The sequence below is a fragment of the Erpetoichthys calabaricus genome, chromosome 14 (genome assembly GCF_900747795.2).
Source record: "Erpetoichthys calabaricus chromosome 14, fErpCal1.3, whole genome shotgun sequence".
NCBI classification, from domain to species: domain Eukaryota; kingdom Metazoa; phylum Chordata; class Cladistia; order Polypteriformes; family Polypteridae; genus Erpetoichthys; species Erpetoichthys calabaricus.
The window spans coordinates 11,880,126-11,902,674 of NC_041407.2; the positions used below are offsets into that span (position 1 = coordinate 11,880,126).

At 40.4% G+C, this 22,549-nt stretch overlaps 1 protein-coding gene across 1 annotated transcript in view; it reads left to right on the top strand.

Annotated features, from left to right (window-relative positions):
* Window positions 1-9,668: 9,668 nt before the first annotated feature.
* Window positions 9,669-22,549, top strand: part of fdxr (ferredoxin reductase) — a 69,780-nt gene continuing 56,899 nt past the window's right edge. The window contains exons 1-3 of the mRNA XM_028818783.2: window positions 9,669-10,245; window positions 13,761-13,855; window positions 22,125-22,220. Of these exons, the coding sequence (XP_028674616.2) occupies window positions 10,161-10,245; window positions 13,761-13,855; window positions 22,125-22,220 (276 nt within the window). The 5' untranslated portion in view covers window positions 9,669-10,160. The remainder of the gene's footprint in view (window positions 10,246-13,760; window positions 13,856-22,124; window positions 22,221-22,549) is intronic.

The window sequence follows — 22,549 nt, forward strand, 5'->3', positions numbered from 1 at the left end:
CTCTGGCCCGTCACTTCTTCTGTCAATCGCATCATCAAAGACAAACTGACCAATCAGATTGTTTCGTGACACAGGACACACACACAGAGACAAAGTAGCATTGTATTATATAGGTAGATTTAAAAAATCCTTGTTTCAAGTTTTGTACGGTTTCTACCCTGTTCATTTTTGTCTACATTTACCATTTTGAAATTTTAAACCTGTCCTTGATGATGAAGATGTAATTTTTTGAAATTATAACCCTGCTTCTATTACAAGTTTTTTTTAAAATTTGGATTGAAAGAACTATGGTGAACTTTAAAGGACCTAAATAAGTTTCAAATGAATTTATATGACCAGTGATGGCAACCTACCTAACTAATTTTCATTCTTTCCTCATTTCGATCAATAATCTTATGTTCTGTATTCTTGTGACCAATAACTTACCAATCATTTACAATTTTTTGTTATCTACGTAATTCACAGTGCTTTTAGTTTAAAATGGTCAGACAGTTTACAACTTAATAATAAAAGAATGGTAGGCAACAACCTCATTGAGAGGTTTACTTACCTCAACAACGACATTCATGTCTCTGGTGACTCTTCCTACAAAGTCAGTAGACGGATTGGGAGAGCATGGGGGGTCATGAGGTTGCTGGAAAGGGGTGTGTGGCACTTCTGATATCTTTGCAGAAGGACAAAGGTCCAAGTCTTTAGAGTCCTGGTGCTTCCTGTTTTGCTGTATGGTTGTAAGACATGGATGCTATCTAATGACCTGAAATGAAGACTGGACTCTTTCAGAGTCTTGGAGAATCCTCAGGTACCGCTGGTTTGACTTTGTGTTGCTCATGGAGTCCTTAATAAGGCACATTAGCTGCATTGAGAGGGAGCCTCAGATATGGCACTACGGCCATGTGGTGTGATTCCCCGAGGGTGATCCGGCTCACAGGATCCTCATTGTTGGGGATTGGGACCCAGACAGCTAGACCAAGAAAGGGGGTGCCCAAGTAACACCTGGTTTTGGCAGATAGATGGTCATTTCCATGGGGGGGAGGGGGGACTGGACCGCATGTCTGCCTGGGGGGTTGCCAACCATGATCCCGAGCTGTTTCGTTGTGTGGTGGGTGCAGCAGCATGTTGTACCATTGCATGCTCCCCAACCTGACCTGAGACAACAAGAGATTACACAGATAAGTATGAGGATCAATTCTTTTGGGCAGAGCTATTCATCACCAGGAAAGCTTGCCACTTTTATTTGTGTAATGGTAGTGGTGGCTCTGAGGCTAGGGATCTGCACTGGCAATCGGAAGGTTGCCGGTTTGAATCCCGTAAAATGCGAAAAGGGACCCTGCTCTGTTGGGCCCTTAACCTGCAAATGTTAAGCGCTTTGAGTAGTGAGAAAAGCGCTATATAAATGCAAAGAATTATTATTTATTATTAATATCACAATGTTTACAATTGCACATATATATGTGATATAAAAAACAGCCTGTTCAAGGGGCCAGAGAGCAACAACAGGGGACAGCAATGTCAGAGACCGAGACACATCAGAAACAGATTATTTTATCAGGACGTCAGGGGAACGTAGCTCATTCATCACTTGGGTTGCTAAATGAAAAAGTCTCCCAAGACAACATCCACCTTTAACTTTAATGATTTTCAGTAAGCTTTCTAAAACTAGATACATCCAGAGTTTGCTATCTATTTATATCTTCTATTATACCTTCCTTTACTTGTATTTAAATTTCAAGACTTTGTCTTCATATCTAGAATGACTGAAATAATAAATTAAATTTAAGGCACCTGGTATAAGTGAGAGAGGCCATCTGCTTTAGGTACATGGTGATCAGGCTGAGAGGTACACACACCCCGATAGTGAAACAGTGTGTTAGAAGAAAGACATTGTTGGTTGGTAAGTAGCATATAACCAACGGGTATATCAGCCTTCACGTGTTTAGGATATTCTTGAAGAGCAAAGTAGCATTTAGGTCTGGGTTATATTCAGACACACGTGTACATTGTTCAAGCTGAAGATAGTGAGTCCCTATGTGGAGTCCTAGAGAGTGACTGGCAGTGTTGGCATCACTCATACGCACTTGTGTGAACAGGATCTGTGTGTGTACAACAGTGTGTCAGTTAAACTTCAACTGCAAGAGTTGACCATTCCAGAAACAAGTGTGGTGAGTCTTACTCATCCTACAATGATACCAAAGCCTGTTGAAGCAGGCTGACATGGCAGGGGTGCCCTCAGCCCCAAAGAAAGCACTCGAAGACTTCAGAATAGACAGCAGAATTAAGCTTTAGTGCATGGCACGCACACAGACTTACTTAAGATGGAACAATGAGCCTCCAGCAATGGGCACCTTTTTCTTTTATTACAATTCTTATCATTTAAGCCATTATTCTCCCTCATCTGACTCCTAGCATTCCATTGCTCTAGTCCTGCCTCTAATTCATTCCACCAATAATTCTTAGTTAAGGGGGTGTCAAACCCCGCTCTGTCTATCTTATCTGTTTGATAAAGAATGTTCTCGCTTGCTACTATAATTTCAGCCAAAGAGTTCCCATTCTCTCTCAAAGCGAGGGGCCCATCTTTCTCCAGCTCTCCTGCACTACACTTTGGCTTAATAAACTATTGGAGGTTTCTAGCTCATGCGGAATAATGAAAAATATGTAGGCATAAACCTTTATTCAAACTCTTACATCTTAATGCTTAATAAAATACAGTGTCTACTTTTCTCATGTGCTAATAATACTTTTCTAATACACAGAGATTACATATTTTAGGAATACAATTTTCTATAAGCCTTAGCTCCACTTTGGGCTTGTGTAGACCAGACAGATAGCCATTTGTGTAGGTGTGAGTCTGCCTGGGATGAGGCCTGTAATTTGGGCCCAGACCAACATTAGGGTTGGTCTGACCTTTTTGTGGGTGGTTTTTTGGTGGCCTGCAGCCTTTTGGTGCTTTATTTTTGCAGAGGGTGCAGACCTATAAATACCTGGGAGTGCAGCTGGATGATAAATTGGACTGGACTGCCAATACTGATGCTCTGTACAAGAGAGGACAGAGCCGACTATACTTCCTTAGAAGGCTGGCAAAAAGAAGAGGGACACCTCACGCCTGGACAAACTGGTGAGGAAGGCAGGCTCTATTGTAGGCATGGACCTGGACAGTTTGACTTCTGTGGCAGAGCGACGGGTGCTGAGCAGGCTCCTGTCAATCATGGAGAATCCACTGCATCCACTGAACAGGATCATCTCCAGACAGAGGAGCAGCTTCAGCGACAGACTGCTGTCACCGTCCTGCTCCACTGACAGACTGAGGAGATCGTTCCTCCCCTACACTATGCGACTCTTCAATTCCACCCGGGGGGGGGGGAGGGGGTAAACGTTAACATTATACAAAGTTATTGTCTGTTTTGCCTGCATTTTTTATCACTCTTTAATTTAATATTGTCTTTACCAGTATGCTGCTGCTGGACTATGTGAATTTCCCCTTGGGATTAATAAAGTATCTATCTATTATGGCAGGATTTCACAACATGGGCACACCTCCACGCATGCATTTACTGTTGTAGGCTACTCTACAGTTGCAAATTACCATACACATGTTTTTGGGTTGTGAGAGAAAAAAAAAATTAAAGTACTCAGAAAATGCCCAGACAGGCACAGAGGCAGTGGAGATTCCACAAAGACAGCAACCAGGGTGAGTTTTGAACCTAAGACTTTTGGACAGGAATGCTAAAAAACCCGTTTGGACCCCAATGTCTTGTCAGGCCCGTGGACTCTGGTTGTGTTCCTGGTCAGATTGAAAGCAGCTAATCTAGCAGTTAACTAGCTGTGTCTCCTTTAGTCTCTTTACCTCTAGGCCACTTGCATGTAAGGGCAACAATTAGCTCTTAAAATGCCAAATGATCAAAAGCCATCCACCTAATCCTTGAACCATATAATCTAATTTTTGGGTCTTGGCAAGCCAGAGCCTATATGGGGAGCGCTGGGCGGAAAAGAGAAAACGAACGTGGTCAGGACCCTCATGCAGCACTGGGCACACTCAACTTACATGTCAAAAAAAAGCAAAATTGCAAAAAATAACCCAAACCTCGCTGTTTTTACCACTTCCTGACTCTTCACATTTATCTTTTTTTTTAATTAATTTCTGAAGCACTTTTTTTCAAAAACCCTGCAAACAGTTTTCAAGTTCTTTTTTATTTTTTTGATAAATGTTTCAAATCATTTTTCTTTTCTTTACCTTTCTTCAAGTCTGAAAGTCACACAGTGGATTTTTCAGCAGATCAATACAATAAATTGAGTTTTGAAGGCTTTGCAAGAAACAGCCAACACCTCAGTAACGGTTTATTTCTTCACTTCCTCCTGTGTGTTGTTCAACGGTAGTTTAAAAAAGGCATTTGTGCTGGTCTAGGAGAAAAAGAGACAAAACAACATCCTAGCTCATATTATCTTTGAAAACACCAGGCTGTGAAAAAGTTTTTGCCCCTTCCTTATTTCCTCTATCTGTTCTTATTCGTAACACTTAACCGTTTCTGATCTCCAGACAAATTTTGTATAATACAAAAGACAACCTGAGTAACACACAATACAGTTTTTAAAATGTTCAGTTTTTAAATGATAATAATAATAATTCTTTGCATTTATATAGCGCTTTTCTCACTACTCAAAGTGCTTAGCAATTGCAGGTTAAGGGCCCAACAGTGCAGGGTCCCTTTTCGCATTTTACGGGATTCGAACCGGCAACCTTCCGATTGCCAGTGCAGATCCCTAGCCTCAGAGCCACCACTACCATTACACAAATAAAAGTGGCAAGCTTTCCTGGTGATGAATAGCTCTGCCCAAAAGAATTAATCCTCATACTTATTTGTGTAGTCTCTTGTTGTCTCAGGTCAGGTTGGGGAGCATGAACTGGTACAACATGCTGCTGCACCCACCACACAACAAAACAGCTCGGGATCGTGGTTGGCAACCCCCCAGGCAGACATGCGGTCCAGTCCCCCCTCCCCCCCATGGAAATGACCATCTATCTGCCAAAACCAGGTGTTACTTGGGCACCCCCTTTCTTCGTCTAGCTGTCTGGGTCCCAATCCCCAACAATGAGGATCCTGTGAGCCGGATCACCCTCGGGGAATCACACCACATGGCCGTAGTGCCATATCTGAGGTTCCCTCTCAATGCAGCTAATGTGCCTTATTAAGGACTCCATGAACAACACAAAGTCAAACCAGCGGTACCCGAGGATTCTCCAAAGAGTCACAGTTCTAAAAGAGTCCAGTCTTCGTCTCAGGTCACTGGATAGCGTCCATGTCTCGCAATTGCAGGTTAAGGGCCTAACAGAGCACAGTCCCTTTTGGCATTTACAGGATTCAAACCGGCAACCTTCCGATTGCCAGTGCAGGTCCCTAGCCTCAGAGCCACCACTCATCATCATGATCATCCATGAGGAAAAGTAATTACCCCCTAAGTTGCTCCATCAACCAATGAACCAATTTTAAATAATAGATTAAATTAGACCAGACACATGCAAGCTCGATTGCTGACATCCATGTGGACTCTAAATATCACTTCAACAGAACTTTTCCAGCAACATGAAGATGGCTACCAGGTCCAAACAAACAGCGCACAATGCATTGATCAAACTTAATTTCAGAAGACCTAAAAAAAAAAAAAAATGACTGAAATATATCAGTCGACAAACAGTTACAAAGTATTCTCTAAAATCTTGGGATTCCAGCAAAACCACTGTGTGTGCCTTCATCTCCAAATCGAGAAACCTTGGAACAGTAGTAAATCTGCCCAGGAGTGGCCAGCCTAGTGTGGTAGAAATAACGACTCAAAAAGTCTCAAAAAGCGTTGGGAATGTCCTTGGGCAAAAATGAAACGATACGGCAAAAATGGATTAAAATAAGAGCATTTGACACATGAGGACTGAATGCATCGTGTTTTTATAACAAAATGGTGGCAGGAAAATGAGGTTAACAGGAAATGACATCAAATGCAGATGGACGGAAGTGATGTCATCATTGAGGACTGGAAGTGACATTATTATGGCAGGCTGGATGTGACGTCATCATGGCGGAGCCGGAAGTGACGTCATAAAGAGGAGCCAGAAGTGACGTCATCGATGGAATACGGAGACAGGATTGTTGAGTGGTAGCCATTTTGAATGACCGGAAGTATTGACGGTGAGTTGCTGTTTGTCTTCTTTAGTTCTGCTGATGGAGAGAGAGAGAGGCATTAGTACATTCAATCAACCCTTTATCCTTTGTAGTATCACTCACCATAGGGCTTGTTGGCTGCCTCCTAAGCGCACATGAGTAACACTAGCAAAATTACTTCATGAGAACATTGAAAACTCATCTGGGAAGTCACAGAACAGCCCAGGAGAACATCTAAGGAACTGCAGGTCTCTCTCAGCTCATTTAATGATTCCACCACTTGAAAGACACCGGGCAGAAATGGTGTCCATGGGAGAATTGCAAAGCAAAAAACAAAGTAGAGGAACACAAAGATTCATCTACCATTTGCCCAAAACACTTTGATTACCCTCAAAAATTTTGGGATGATGTTCTTGGGGCTGATGAGTCAAATATGGACCTTTTTGCTGAGCTCATATTTAGAAGTTCTCTCTTAATAATAATAGCCTTTTTTTTTTTTTTGTAAAACTGCGCTCTTTGCTTGCCAACCTCTATGCCTGAGCTACGCACCAACCACTTCACACCTCTGATGCTTGCGTATGTGGATTTCTCTTTCACCAAACAACAAATCTTTTAATTCTCGCAGATAGACCTCTTCATTGGGAAGAAGCACTACTTCTCCCTGATGGCAACACAAATTAGACGATCTACAAGTCTCCCATTTAAAGTTTAAAGCCGAACAATAACTACATACTTCTGTCATATCACCTATGTCCATATATTCGATCTCTTTTCACTGTTCCGTTATTTCACTGAGTAATCATTTCCATTTGTTAGCGCTAATGCGATCTTTACTATCAGTTTTTTGGGACTTTCGAATTTTAGTACTTTCATAATCTCTAACCTGCTCTGCATGTGTATCGCGCCAATGTTTTTGAACCTCTTTACGACGTTCTACTTTGTCTTCTACTCTTTGTCTTTTATTTCTGTCCCCGCTTGGAGCTGAGAGTGCAGGAACTGTGTCTAACAATAGCATTCATGCGAATGAGAAGTGATTGGACCGTGGGCATGGCTGTAAATGTTGGAGAGGAATTACCTCTCGTGGGAGATGAAATTATCTCTGAGAGAGTCTCGTCTGAGGATTTCCTTTTATAATAGAGAGAAATGTTTTATTATTATTTTTAAAGAGAGAAAAAGGGGAACAACGGGATAGCAAAAGTGCAACATCAAAAAGAGAATAAAGTCCTCATCCCACCTGCGCCCCCCTATAAAAATTGGGAGATGGCTGAAAAGAAAAGTTAAAAAGTACTGGCAGCAATTCCTACACGTCCCAAGTAGAACAACATAAGTGATTTTTAACTTTTTCTAAAGATGATACTGCGGATGGAGAAGAGAAATTAATACATGTAGCTGAAAGTTCTAAAACAAATAAGTTCCTCCAGGAATATATTCGATTGGTCTTGCTTTTTCCAGTAAGATGCCAGAAGGATCTTATTAGAGGATGAAAAGGAGTACAATGAAAAATCAAGAAGCAGAGAACAAGGAATAAAGACCTCCAAAATGAATGAAAGAGAGGTGAACAAGGAGGTCCACAAAGATGAGGCAGGAGGGCAGGACCAAAACATATCAAAAAAAGGAATCAGGCACTGTAAGAGATCATAAATGTGAATTTCCCTTTGGGATTAATAAAGAATCTATCTATCTATCTAAATTACAAACTGGGTCAGGAGCTAAACCCATTAAACAATCACTTTAAAGGAGTTGTGTAAATCCAATGGACAATTTTATATTAAATAAACTGGTCATTCTGATTGTTGGAGCAGTTTTGGACTTCTTCAAAAATTGAATCCCAGTTCAAGGCAGAAGAGAAGTGCAGATCTGAACCCCACCAAACTGAAATAGCGAGAGGCTTTTTACTGGAATCTCAAAGATGCGGGTACAGCACTGTGACAGGTTTTAGTTCACAGCTGGTTGTTGAAACAAAACTGAAAAAAGAACGAGATGAGATGAGATGGGGGACTTGATAGAGAGATGCTGCAGGTTCTGAGGACTGACCTGAACAATAGGTAAAAGAAAAAAAGTGCAGGAAAGATTACAGAGTAAAAGAAACCCTGACTCCCTAAAAAGATGAACACCCAAAGCGGACGAGCATGGATATGTGATGGGATGCCTCCCAGTAGTGAGAACTTTATCATGATAGATAGGGTTCTGCAGACATCATTTCTGCACAAAACGTAATCACAACCTCGACTTTCTGAAATATCTGAAGGGCATATGAAATAATAAAACCTAATTTGTTAGAATTTGTTGGGTGAAGACTGAAAAAAATGTCTGACAGGCGCTATGGCAGAGCTAGACTGATTTCAGCTGAGAAACATGAAGGCGGTGAAAAGGAAGATTAATAAAAAGAATGCGATAAGGGACACAAAACGAAGGCCCAGTAGTAAAGGCCCAAATCGAGAAGGAACATATCATGAGACTAAACTGATCTTTTTTACTGTCATTTCCTGAGCAGCACTTAACAACACAATAAAGGACAGCCTAAAAAATGACTAACTGACTTTTTAGCTGGGAGCTGCAGTGCAACAAAGAGACCAGGGTTCAATTAGCTGGTGATCTCTGTGTGGAGTTTACATATTTTCCCTGTGACTGGGAAGGTTTCCTCCGAGTGCTCTGGATTTCTTCCCACAGTTCAAAGACATGCATGTTAGGTGGGCTGGAGAGGCTAATGTGCATGTTGACCCTGTGATGGGCTGGTGCCCCGTCTAGGGATTGTTCCTCATGCTTGCTGGGATAGGCTCCAGGAATTGTTCTAATATTTTTTTGTTTATTTTTAAACGTGATTTGGTGTTTTAATGTTGTTTAATTTTAATTTTGTTATTTATTATTCCTTCAACATTAATCTTGTAGTTTTATTTTAATTTCTACTTTTATTTGCTTACTTTATATCTTGTCCCATGTGTTCTTCTAATGCTGATCCATCCATCCATGATCCAACCCGTTACAGCCTAACTACAGAGTCACGGGGTCTGCTTGAGCCAATCCTAGCCAACACAGGGCGCAAGGCAGGAAACAAACCCCGGGCAGGGCGCTCACGCCAATGCACCTAACCTGCTTGTCTTTGGACTGTGGAGAACCCGGGTCGCCTAACTGCGAGGCAGCAGTGCTACCCACTGCGCCACCGTGCCGCCCCTGTATGCTGATTCTGCACTTTAAGTAAAGTTGATTGACTGGTCCTGCTCTGGATAAGCAAGTTTTGAAAATGGATAGCTGGGGCATACTTTACTGGCACAGCATAAATTCATTTATAATATTAATATACCAAGTGGATTGACTGAAAGCATTCACAGAACGTATCTCGTTCATGAAAGCAGCATTATTGTTAGCTTTTTTCAGTTCGGTAAACCACCACTTTTAATCCGTCTTTTTTTTTTTTTTTGCATATTACTCTCCTCTATTCTTCAAAAGCGCAGCGCACGTCATTCAAACTGACGACCGACTCTTCTTGTCGGCGGAGCTATTTCACTGTGGAACATTCGAAGAAGGTCAAGGCCAGCAACACGGGCATATTTACATGAAGGACACACGCAACGGTTATCTTTTCACGTGATTCCTATTACCGTCCTTGATCCTTTCCTTACATAAATAAGACCATGGGTCAGCTTCGCATGAAATGCGGATTCCACACAAAGCACGGGTCATGGTTCGAGTTGCTGACAACGACAGGGAACTTTGATGTTGTTTCGTAAAGGCGCGCTGTCCCGCTGAGCAAAGCACTCGCCGCCGGTCTGTAGAGCGGGAAGCGAACTTTTAAGGACTTGCACGGACGCCCGGCGTCTGTTTGTTAAGCTCTGAGATGGCTCGTCAGTCTTTCAGTTAAACAGGCTGCAAACACTCACTCTCTCTTTCTCAAGCTACTTGCCACCAAGCTCCGGTCCGGTAGGAGTTTTTAAACCAAAAGCTGAAGAGCCGGCGTCTGCTCTTCAGGTGTTCATCCCCTCCCGGTGAAGTGTTCTCTCCGCGCCGGTGTTCGGCATGTCCGCTTACTGCTCACGATGGACTCTGCGCTTCCTCAACCGCTTATGTGTGAGCGGCTTGGCAAAGACCAACAACAAGCATGGCAAGTAGCTTTTTAAAACATCTTGAAGCCCAGTGAATGGCGGGGTGGACTTTTGAGGGTGGGTGGGCAGGCAGCGTTTTAACGTTGGTCATTTCACCTTACAGTTTTGCCGATTATCGAAGTCCGGGAGTTACCCTTTGCGGTTTGCAGCTGTAGAGACCGGGGGGCGGCAGCGGCAAAAGACCGCTCAGTACTCGTATGGTGGTGCAATAAACTTGCCCATTACCTGGCGTAACCCTTGTTCATATTTGCCGCATGAAGCCTGGATTGAATTTAGTTTGAAATTGTTGATGTATTAATAGTGGCGCAGCGGTTAGCACTTCTGCTTCTCAAATTCACTAAAGTGGGTTGAGACCTTGGCATCGGCACTCTCTGGGCAGAGTCTGCTTGTTCTCCCAAGGTCTGGGTGGCTCATCCCACTGTGCATTCTGGGTTTTGTTGCACATCACTAAACTGACTTTTACCTTGTCTTGAGGTGCTGCCTGACTTGTGTTCAGTACTGCTGGAATAGGTGGCAGCTCCCTGCGATACTGAATTGTCTCGCCTGGTCAGAGCACATTGTTCCAGAAGCTTATGCTAATTGTTATGGGTGGCCAGAGCCTAGTTTAGTAGTATTAGGATTATGTACCAGTTTGATGGTGTAGGATGTCACAAGTCCATGATGGCAAGGGCAATTCAGAGTTGTAGTATAATACTAATTTTATATCTGGGAGGAAACTCATGGCTGAGGGTGAACAGAACCCCGGAGCAATGAGGAGTAGCATGAATATTGTTTACCTGCACAGTACACTAGTTTAATATTTTGGAAATATTGGCAGTTTGTAAATTGTTAGGGCATAATTCAGTGAATTGTCAAGAATGTTAAGTCTGTCCTCTTTTTATTGTAAAGTGCCTTTTATGGTATGCTTCTGTACAAAAAAAATGATCAGAATGTTAACAGGATTGTGGGAGCAGGGATTTGAAGCGCTTATTCATTATCCCTAGAGAAATCTGAAACTTTGCTGCTGTTATTTGGCATTTATGAAACCTGGCAGTTCTTGCCTGTGTATTTTGTGTGTGATTTGATTAGAAATCCGGAGTTTGTTTTGTCTTTACAATATTACTTTTAAAGAGAAAAATAATTTTTCTGTCATGTTTAGCAACATGTAATATTATTTTTCCTTCCATGTTCCTAAAAATGAAATGGTTGACTGGTGTCTGTAAATTGGACTGGTGTGATAGACTGGCACACATCCAGTGGTGGTTCCTACTCTGTGTCTAGTGCTGCCAGGGTAGGCATTGCTGCACTAATGTGAATTTTTTGAAGTAGGTTTGAGAATGTTTTTTGTGTTTGTTGTATTTAAATTTATATTTTCAGGGGTAGCACAACATTGGTGTTTTTAATGTGGTTGCCTAAAGCTGCACGCTATTGGGAATATTTGCAATGAGCAATAAACATGATAATGTTATAAATCAGATTAAGATTGTGCACTGTGCAGTATCGCCAATTGTACATGCTGCCAATACAGAATATGAATTGAGATTGTTAGCTGTAATTATTGAAACCCAATAATTAGTCAATGCAAAAAAATACATGTTTTATGCAAAAAGCAATACATGCTGCAAAATATTTACAAAACTAATTCTGTAAATTATGTGACAATAACACTACATTTTTAAATAAATAAATCTGTAATCCAGTTACAGCAAAAGTTAACAATCTAGGCTTGTGGGTGCAATTACCCACAACATCACACAACAGGCAGTTGTGCACTTTGGGGGGGGCAAAAAAAAAGAGAATAATAAACTTGCGTGACTATTGCCTTTGTTTTACCTCACGTCAGGAATCCATTTTGCTAGCACTCTGGTCTGTTTGCCAGTATGCTTGAAACATTTAGCTAGTGTGAAGTTGATGCTGTATAGTGCCCAATGCGGCACAGACTTGACACTGAGGCACGTAAAAACACAACAAAAGACTTATTTTCTTCAGCTGGAGGGCAAGTCTTCCCGTGACCCCCCCCCCCAGCCACAACACAGTCCCAAGTACTAAACACAAGCAAAGCAGTCCCGTTTGGCACCACCACTCCTCCCTGGCAACCTCTTCCTCCCGATTCTGGCTGCTGAGTGGTGGGTGCTGGCTCCCTTTTTATTGGGTATCCAGAAGTGCTCCAGGTGGTTGGTTGCTGACATCCGGCTGCACTTCCGGGTAAGGCGAAACCAGTGCCCAAAAGGAGCCAGCAACTCCTGATGCAGCACCCCCTGGCAGCGCCTGTGGGAACCTCACACAGCTGCACAGAACTCCAACCCCCATGAAGCCCTGGAGGAGTCCGAGACACCGCTGCACCCCAGGGAGGCTGCCATCTAGCGTCCAGGGGGAGATACTGGGCTTCCCACCCTTGTCCCCCTGGCAAATGTGCTGAAGGAGCGTCCCGGCCATCCATAACACTAGATGAATGCACACCACTTGTGTTAAGTTACCCTAAAAGTGCAAGCCAAGCATGGTAAATGTAAGTAGTGTAAGGCCTAACAGAATGTCAAACATTTTAACTCCACATTCCTCTGTTACTAGCAATTTAATTTCTGAAATAAAATACACTTACTGACTGCAAGATGAACTCTATGTCCAAAGCACTGATGTTTGTGTCAGTCATTTACTTCAGCAGTTTTGATCACATTTTTCACATTGTCAGTAAAACACACTTGCTCATCTTTGTATAAACACCAGCTAGCTGAAGCCTCCTGTAATCCCATAGCGATATTTTCCCCACTGGGTTCTTTGGGGAATTGTCAGCCTTATGTTGGGCTCTGTTGTCCTGCTTGACCAAAGATCGGTTGTGCATGTAAAAAAAATTACATCTTTCCACTCTTCCAGCACCCGTTTGCAACACTGCTTATACATCTTTATGATGGCAACTTGGGGGAAAATGTGTATGGGGTGGAATCGAATCTGGTATTGTTTGTTGATAAATTTATACTATTATTATTTTTAAAACACTGATAGTGGGAGAATGGCCTGCATTATTTCTGTTTGACATTGGGACCTGGTAAGGACTGGTAAGACACTTCCTTATTTAACTCTTTTCCCACTTCTATGTGGGAGTGATTGTTTGACCAGTCCTTTCCCTACAGCCCCATCCTACACTTTTCATTTGTTTGCTTAGATGATTTTATCCAAAGTGACTTGCAGAAGAGGTCAACATAATTAAGTAATATCAGTCTGAGGACTGTTACATCACCTCCCCAGTCAAACCCTTGTCCTTCAAGTCTTCCTTTACACTATCCATCCCTCTCTGCATCACCTCCCACACTTTCTCTTCCCCTGTACTTTCATTCCCATCACTCTTGTGTACAAATATCCATTCTCCTCATCACATGTACATACTGCTTCACCCTACATTCCTATATCATTTTAGATATCTGACCTACTTTTGGAATACTGTTTCCTGAAAACTTTTTAGATATGAACCATATCTTAATTTCTGCACAATTTATTATCTTCCCTGGCTGATTTTTTTTTTTTTTTTTTTCTTCCTTAGTTCAGCACTTCAGCTCCCAGACTTCTCCTTCTGTGCAAGTCTGCATTGTGGGCAGTGGACCAGCAGGGTTTTACACCGCGCAACATTTGTTGAAAGTGAGTTAACACATGACTTCTATTGAATGCAGGACCAAAATAAATGAATAGTAATAATGATTCTTGGGTACTCGTCTGAGAATAAACCAATGCAAGTAATTGTAGTACTAAGTTTTGTTGCATGGATAAACTACCATTCTTAGTCCATAGTGGGATATGTGTGTGTGTGTTGTTTATTCTAGAAGTAAGAAGGTGATGGAGACATTTTAAGGCTTTTTTTTCAGTCTATTGAATCACTTGCAGATAGTCGATTCCGGTTAATTGGACCACCTGTTAATCGGACCAGCTGCTTATTCGGACTGAATCCTAAAGAGTCGAAACAGATCATATTAAATAAGCCTAATATTGTTCGCTTATTTGGACCAAAATTCCGTTTAATCGGACCAAAGAACGTGACCGAGAATAAGAAAAAGAAGCCACAAGTCGCCCATGTAAAGCGGGTCAGCGACATTGGGAGGATCCCTGGGCTCCCCAGGAGAATTTATGCTTTTATCAAAGGTCAGGAAGTCGGAAAATTTGTACAGAAGTATGTAATTGTTAGGTTCGTAAAGTTGCTGTTTAGTTATAGAATTGGTAACGGATATATTATTGTGACATGTATATTAAGTCAGCCTAGTTAGCTTTAGAGGACAGAAATCAAAATTTCCGATTCTGCTCAGAAAGTCTGCCTGGTCATTGTCCATAAACCAACACAGATGTTGTATCCGTTAGTTGAAGGGACCAAGAAATGTAAATGAAAATTGAGTTCAAATAAAACACAAATTGGCCTATTTATTAAGTACCTGGATACAATGACAATCTGAATGTATTATTGAGCTCGGTGGATTAAATTGAATCACCAAGAAATGCAGTGAGTGCCTACACTTAAGAGACACAATTCTGTCTGGCATACTGGATTTTATGCATACCCCTCATTGTTTGCACCTATTAGCTGTGGGTTTTGGTTTTCAGTGAATCCTTTATACTGAACTGTTTTCCCCATGATATTTTCTGGAGAATTTGCTTCTTAGTCCTTTCTATCAGTCTGCTAACTGACAATTCTTGCTTGTGGAGCAAATTAATTTTGTATTATTTTTTTTTTTTTTTAAACAAAAGGGTAAAAGTATACATTTCCCACACGATACGGTGTTTATAGTTTCCTTTTTCTGTGCTCAATTTTTTTTTTCCCCCCCCCAAAGTGCAAACTTTTGCAGGGAACAAAAAAGATAGCAAATAACAAGTACTCCACTGTCAATAAAAGAACAAGTTATTTTTTGTTTTCTGTCATGTAGGGTTTTTGAAAGGCTAATCTAGACCAATCCAAGTTATTTACATTGTGTGTTTTGACAAGTCCCCGTAATTATTACAAGATACTATAGTCAGACCTAGAAGAATGCTACCTCTGAATAGTCAATTGAGTTGCTCTTTTTATATTCGTCTGAGTTCTTATCTTGCTGTTGGTTATGCCATTCCAAACCCTGAGGTAGCCAAACAATACTGGGATTATGAAATTTCTTCTCAAGGTATTTCTGATCTTTTTGTCTTGATAAGTTTAGTGGGCACAATGTTTTATACTGTCAATGCACACTCATGGACGTGAACTATAGTCTTGGAATATAACTTGATGTTAAAGGTTTTAATGTGAACTCTGCACTAGGTAGTTTGCATTATGACAGTTTTATATACTTTTTAACCAAAATCGGTTAAATGGTGTACAGAACAAAGGTAACCATAGCGTCCCTGAATATGCAAAGATTTCTTCATGGTGTTTAATTCCCTCAGAAGAAAAAAAAAAAAAAAAAAAAAAGCACAGAACTAAGTTTTTCAAATTTATTCACACAATCTGCTATTTTTAATTAACAGTCTGATTTGCAGTGTAACGTGTTTAGCAACATTTCCATTGCTCAGGGCATTATACAAAAGACTCATTTAATTAAATGAGCTTGACATTGTATTACATAGGATCAGGTTTGATCCAGAATGCAGGTGACCTGAAGCAATAAGCTAAATTTAAAATGTGGTAGTTAGTGGTTTTTTTTTTTTTTTTTTTTTTTAATTTAGGATGTTAGAGCTGCATTGACCATTCCAAAAATGTGGGAACTAAAGATTTTAGGAGTAAAGCCCATCCCAGATTAGAAGTTACAAAAAAGACCTGGCCAATCTTTTCAAATTAACTTTCATCCGAGCATTTTCACTGTTTTCTTCTCAAGTTTATTTGCATGTGGAACATCACTGTCTGGCTGATCAGAGTCATGGTTTCTTTAATGCCCCTCTGCAAACCAGAACAATTGAAGTGGAAGAGTATAGAAGAGCTGACTCTACATACTCTGATCAGAGACCAAAGCAGCAAATAGAAAAGGTGAAAGGGATTGGATGCCCAGCCCAAAGTTAGAGAAACACTTCACTTCAAGCATGGACTCATTTATCTCTCCGTTTGGAGATGTCAGACTGATTTCAATGGGAGTAGGAGAGAGGCTGGGCTCTAGTAATTAGTACATGGTTCTAGAATGAAGGTGTGTAGAATTAATTGCTGTCTCGGCAGTGGGCCCATCAAATTTTTTTTTTCCTTTTTCCAGCTTGTCTCGGAGGCATGAGATGATGGAGCTAACAATAGAAGATACGCACTTGTAATTTATTAGAAAAAATGTTAATGAAGCTGAGCAATATTATAATGTGTTATGCTTCAGAGAAACCATGAAAGGGTTTGGATGGAGTTAATTAAGAACGGGAGAGAGAGAGACAGACCGACCCATCCATCCTGTTGTGGACCATTTCATAGGTGGTCTCTTGTGTTTTCCAAAGAAAATGTGGGAAACCGGATCCTTAACGGCATACCAGGAGTGGATGAAAGAGAAATCAGTACTGTACATGCATATTGCTGTAAGCTTACTGTTGTGTTTTGTTAATCTGGGGACTACAAAAGAAAGTCCTGACTGGACTTTTTCCATCTCCACCAGTTCCCAGTGTTGTTTTTCAGTGCAGGTGGTGAACTTGGCAAGAGCCCCATAACTTCCTCAATTCCTTAATTAGAAATTGAGGCTGCTGTATCTGCCTTGTTGGTGCCACCTTCTTGTAAAATGGCATGCATTTTGCTCACCCAGTATTCCAAGCTTGGATTACTGACCTTTTGGCCCCCAAAACACAACTTTTTTTACATTCCCAGGGATACAAACTTGCATGTACTTTAGTTAGGTAAACATTAAATTAATAAGGCTGCTACCTGTTCGGGCATTCTTGTAGTATGCCAACAGGAAGCATTGGCTAAAAAAGAAAGCAGCCTGCATAAACTGAAGATAATCTGTTGTGACAGAGATGAAGGCGAGTAAATTTCTCAGCAGTTATTTAATATATACACGAAAGACCTGTGTACGTGTATGGAGCAGTCCGCTCTGTTCACATGCAACCACAGCCATGGGAGTAGAATTCTATGGAAGATGTAGAGGCTTATACAAGTGTGACTTGCATGTGGTGAGGTGGCGCTTGCATGCACCTCGTTTCTCGTTCATCCCAAGCAGACAAACTCAGCTTTGTGGTACAGATAGGGTAGATTGTTGTGTGAACGTATATTTGCCTGAGACAGGCTCCAGCCTGTCTCACTCAATTTGTGCCACAGCTGCACTCAACTACACATCTGTCTTAGATAAGATACGATCTGTCCAAGCCCACTTAGCTGAGGCCTCTGCAAGTTCACTAACATATGTAAACCTGCAAGTGGTCTTTGGGTGGTTATTGGCCCAAAGACCACATGCAGCTAGTGTGTGTATGTACAGAATATATATGGGTGTTCAGGGTGGACTATATCTCATGATGAATCTTGATCAAAAGTTTATGACCTAATAAGCAGTGGTGAATCAACAAACTTGAGGTGCCACCAGCCTTGTCAAAGTGAAGTGGATTTGTGAATTTCTTATGGCAAACTGATCGAGAAGGTGACAACAGCAGGAAGATCTGCTGAATGTGAAAGAAATTGCAAAAGACCATCATGGGATAGAAAGAAGAACAGCTGTGGCATCTGCTGACCATCAAGCTCATAGAATGCGGTAACCTGGTGGTACTCTCAAACGACTGGGGTTAGAATCTTCATCTTAATCAAATAACTTATGGACTGATATATTCTGAAAAATCATATTTTGGTTTGCAGTAACCTCTGCAAAATAAGGTAATCTACAAACTGACATGGCAGAAGAAAAGCAGCACCATCTGCTGAGCATCTTACTAGTGGGTATAAAAGTTTATTGTGATTAAAACTTGATCCTAGCAAGCCCATCTTTTGATAATCCCCCTAGGATATGCTACGCTACATAAGTCTTCCAAATCCATAATTAAGTTGTAAAAATTGTGTGTGTTTGTTTGATCTGCAACTGTGATGGAAAAACTCCATAATAGAAAGTAAGAATGGGGACAAAGCAGCAACATCTGTGAAGCTGTGTCCCTCTCCCAATATACCATGAGAACAAAACAGTTCATCTTGCTATATATGACCCAGCTTTATTTGAGGGCTTTGGGTTTGCCTTTTTCCTAGTCCTTTTATAATTTTATGCCTTTGTGGTGCATGGCGACTTTCTGATTCTCCCAATCCATGTGGAGCAGTCCACGTGCTTAATAGTTCGATGTAAATATAGAGATATTAAAAAGCTGTAATACCACTTCTCTGAGCATTTGGTAAGATAAACTTTATTAATCCCAAAAAGATGCATACAGCAGCAGAAAAATAAGATACAGACTTTCAATCAATCTCTAAATAGCTAGATTAATGTGTATTTGTGCAGAAATAGCAAATTAAATAGTGCAAGTGTTTAGTCCGGGATGTTGAGAGGAAGCATTGAAGCAGCGGGCAGGAGAGACTCCAAGAGAATGTTTCCTGGAGGGGATGGAGGAATTTTTTTATAATGTCCATTTTGGCCACAACCCTCTTTTCTACAACAATAAAGCAAAAAGCCGTTCCATTATTTGAATCTGTGCTGTCGTTTTATATGCTTCTTGTGTGCCATGTGTAAAAGCATTGTTTCAGGAGGGATAGGATTTTCTATATGATAAGAACTATTACTGCATGGATTGTGCAAAAATAACTTCAGTTTCAGTAAGCAAAACATTTTTAAACCAACCCAATACTATTTTTCATATATATTAACATTTCATTTCCCCTTTCCACTGACTATAGATTAAACAATCAATTCGCTGTACAATTTTATAAGAACATTGTAGCGAGAGAAGTAATGTGGTAATGCCATTTTTAAATTTGAACTACCACAGAGCACAACCACATAAAAATATGAAGACATTGTAGAGAGGTGGCTTTGCTCTTTAATGTTTAGTCTGACTGTTCATTTAACCTTTTTGTTTCCTTTGTTACAACCAGTGCATTTTTAAGACAAAAACTAGTGGTGTTCTAAAATGAGAAGCAAGTCTGGCGGTTTGGGGGCGTGGTATGTTTAGGGGATTATTTAGCTGTTTGTTAGCTAGTCGTTTGCATTTGTTATTCTTTATCAGCATGTGACATGGCCACAAAACTCCTTGGGTTAAATCTGTATTTTATCCCCAAGGTGAATTGCGTACTTGAGCACTTTAATTATTTTTTTTAATTGTTTCCCCAGGCTGGTGGTTTCAGTCCTGAGTCAGCTGCCTTTTTACCGTGATGTATTTATAGGGACGTAATTGTTTCAAGTGGTCTTTAGCCTTTGACTTGTGTTCGGGGGTCATAAACTCTGTATATGAGTGTGTATATAAATAGATAGATAGATAGATACTTTATTAATCCCAATGGGAAATTCACATTCTTCAGCAGCTGCATACACGGAGCTGCTGAAAAGGCTGCCACTCACGGCGGCGCCGGATGTTTATATTTAAAGTGGAAATTGAGATTAAAGTTGACATTTCGTGCTTTTTTCACTGTACCCTAATAAGCTTTCATATGACACTAATGGTGGGCTACGAGTCGCCTTTTCACGCAGACTTTGATATGTGACAACTTCTTTATTTCAGGCACTGTGCGACTTTGTGAACTTGAGCTTTCGAGTTTCTCCGACATGCTATGTCACTCGATCAGCTTCCCTTTGTTGCTTATATAACTGTTTAAACCAACAAATAGTACATTTTTCTTTGCCTCCATTTGGTATTCGCTGAAATTCATCTATTTTTCCTTGTACTTTTGCCATTGCCTTTTCACAGAACGCTGAACTTAAGGGCTATTTATATTGATGTATATGGGGTGTTTTTTTGGAAACCTTTCTAGGCCATTTTTCAAAATATTTCTGTATAGACAGAAGGGTGACACTTTTTTTTTTTTTTTTTTTTTTTTTTTTTTTTTTTTTTTTAATGCTGCTATTTTCCATCACAGCCCTAGCGACCTTTGTTCATATTGTCTGTACATAGCTTGGAAATAAGGTTGCAAGTCATGATCATTCAGTTCATCCAGCTGCTTTAGTTAACTAATAGCTAACACTTTTTAAAAATCATCAAGATTTCCACATCTCCATAGCTGTGTAGTTTGCTCTGTATTACAACGCATTGTGTGAAGGAATGCTTCTTGCTTTCTGTCTTTAAATGCATTTCTCCTTAAATTTTATTGAATGCCCTTAAGTGTATGATAAACTAATTCACTGTGATCAGTATTATCAACACGTTTGAGAGTTTTGAAGACACATTCTAGGTCACCAGGGCTATCCACTCTGCTTAGGATTAAGTTTACCAAGCCTATGTTACATTTTTTTATTGTTATGAGATCCTAATTCACAGTGGATTGAGTTTGTGCATTTTATTGCAAAACTGCAAGAAATGAATGCTAATTGTAAATTTCCGCTCACGTTTTAAGTCTGCACACAGATGGAGAGAGGAGAAATATGCAGATTTAGTCTGATATGGAGTATTAAGGGCATATTGCATTAAATTGCTTTCAGTCAGATTTAATTTAAGTAATCTTTGAAAATCTGAGGCAGTTGTGTGCTCCTGTGAAACCCAGACATGTAGTTTGACATACTTGGTGGCTTAGTCCAACCAGTCTGCAACTCCTCCTAAATCAAGCTGGTTTGGTTTCGTCTTAAGTCGTGGTGGGGAGTGTGAACAGGTTTGTATGTGAGAGTGCTCTAAAAACGAGTGCTCATCTGAAAGTGCAATAGGTAGAATGCAATAATAAGGAATGCAGGTGTTTTGAACCTGACAAACTAAGATTTAGATGTAGAATTTTAAGGTACCATGACCGAATGGGGAGAAAAAAGCAGAAAAGACCAAAGATTGTGGCTCAGCTCCCCATACCTGTAAAGCCTTCACTCATGCACTGGTTCTGTCAGGCAGCATGCTATTAACTCTGAAAAATAGGCAGGCACGTATCCTTTTAAAATGTGAAGCTGTGTTGAAAAGTCATCAACTAGTCCTCTAATTTGATGTGTCCAGTTTTCTACTCCTGCAATATGACGTACTTGACTGACTAGATAGCATTTGCAGTCATGAAGACATTCCCTCCAACTAAAAGTTGTGTAATGTGACATCACCTTTATTTTATGCAAATCCTCCACTGAGTCTGTAATTTGCGCTGCATTCATTCTTACTCACCCAAAGTTTATAATTGTACAACAAACTTCATTTGTAATCCACCAGGCATCTCTATATTGATATTTTAACACCGAAACAAGGCTAATCCAAAACCAGAGTAGAATGTGTGACCCGATCATATGCATTGTGTTTTGCAAATGGCACAGGGCAAAATGTTCCAGGATGTAAGTGACCAAACAAGATAGCCTGATTTTAACCCCACAGGCATACACTTTTAGCCTTGTCTGCAATATTTGGTGTCAAGGTAGAAGGTTCTCCTTGCATGTAGCGGATGCTGCAAAAGTGGTTAAATGGCCCTCATACTTTGCTTTGGGCACATTAGTGAAGAGCATATTGGTCTAGCCAACTATTTATGGAGTTTAGTATTCCCACTGGTTGAACACAGATTTAACTACAGGGCAGTGGTCTCTGTGACATACACATCCACGGTTTGCATGTTTGATGTGGATCATGTGAGACTTTGAGGTATTATAAAAATATAGTTTCTCTAAGACTTTTTTTCTGTACATAAAAATCATTCTGAAATTTAAGAAAAGTTAATTATTGAATTTTCAAGTGTGGGTGTGTGTGTGTGTGTGTATATACATACAGTACATACATACACACACACACACTTTGAACGGGAGAACATTTAGTAAAACATTGACCTGTGGGAAATTCCACTCTGAAGTTTTGTAACTGATTTTTTTTTGTTGTTCTTTAACCCAGTCTGACAGATTTCTTTTTCTGTAAACTTGCACAGAGTCACAAAGGCATCCATGTGGACATCTTTGAGAAACTTCCAGTACCATTTGGTCTTGTACGTTTTGGTGTAGCACCCGACCACCCTGAAGTGAAGGTCAGTCTGAAATGGATTATTTTTCCATTGAGTGTATTTTTTGAAAATTAAAAACACACAGAAAATTAAAATCCACAGCATTTTGAATTTGTAAAAACATTTTGATAAGATTACCCTTCATGCTAGCTTTTATTAGCACTTTCACAGCAGCACTAATTCATGGATCAGTCCTGAAGCCTGCTGCTATTTTTCATATATATAAATTATATGGATAGGAATATAAACAACAAGCTGGGTAAGTTTGCAGATGATACCAAGCTAGGTTGTTTGTGATATAATCTAGAATTGCTACAAAAGGACTTGGATAGGATACAAGCTTGGGCAGATTT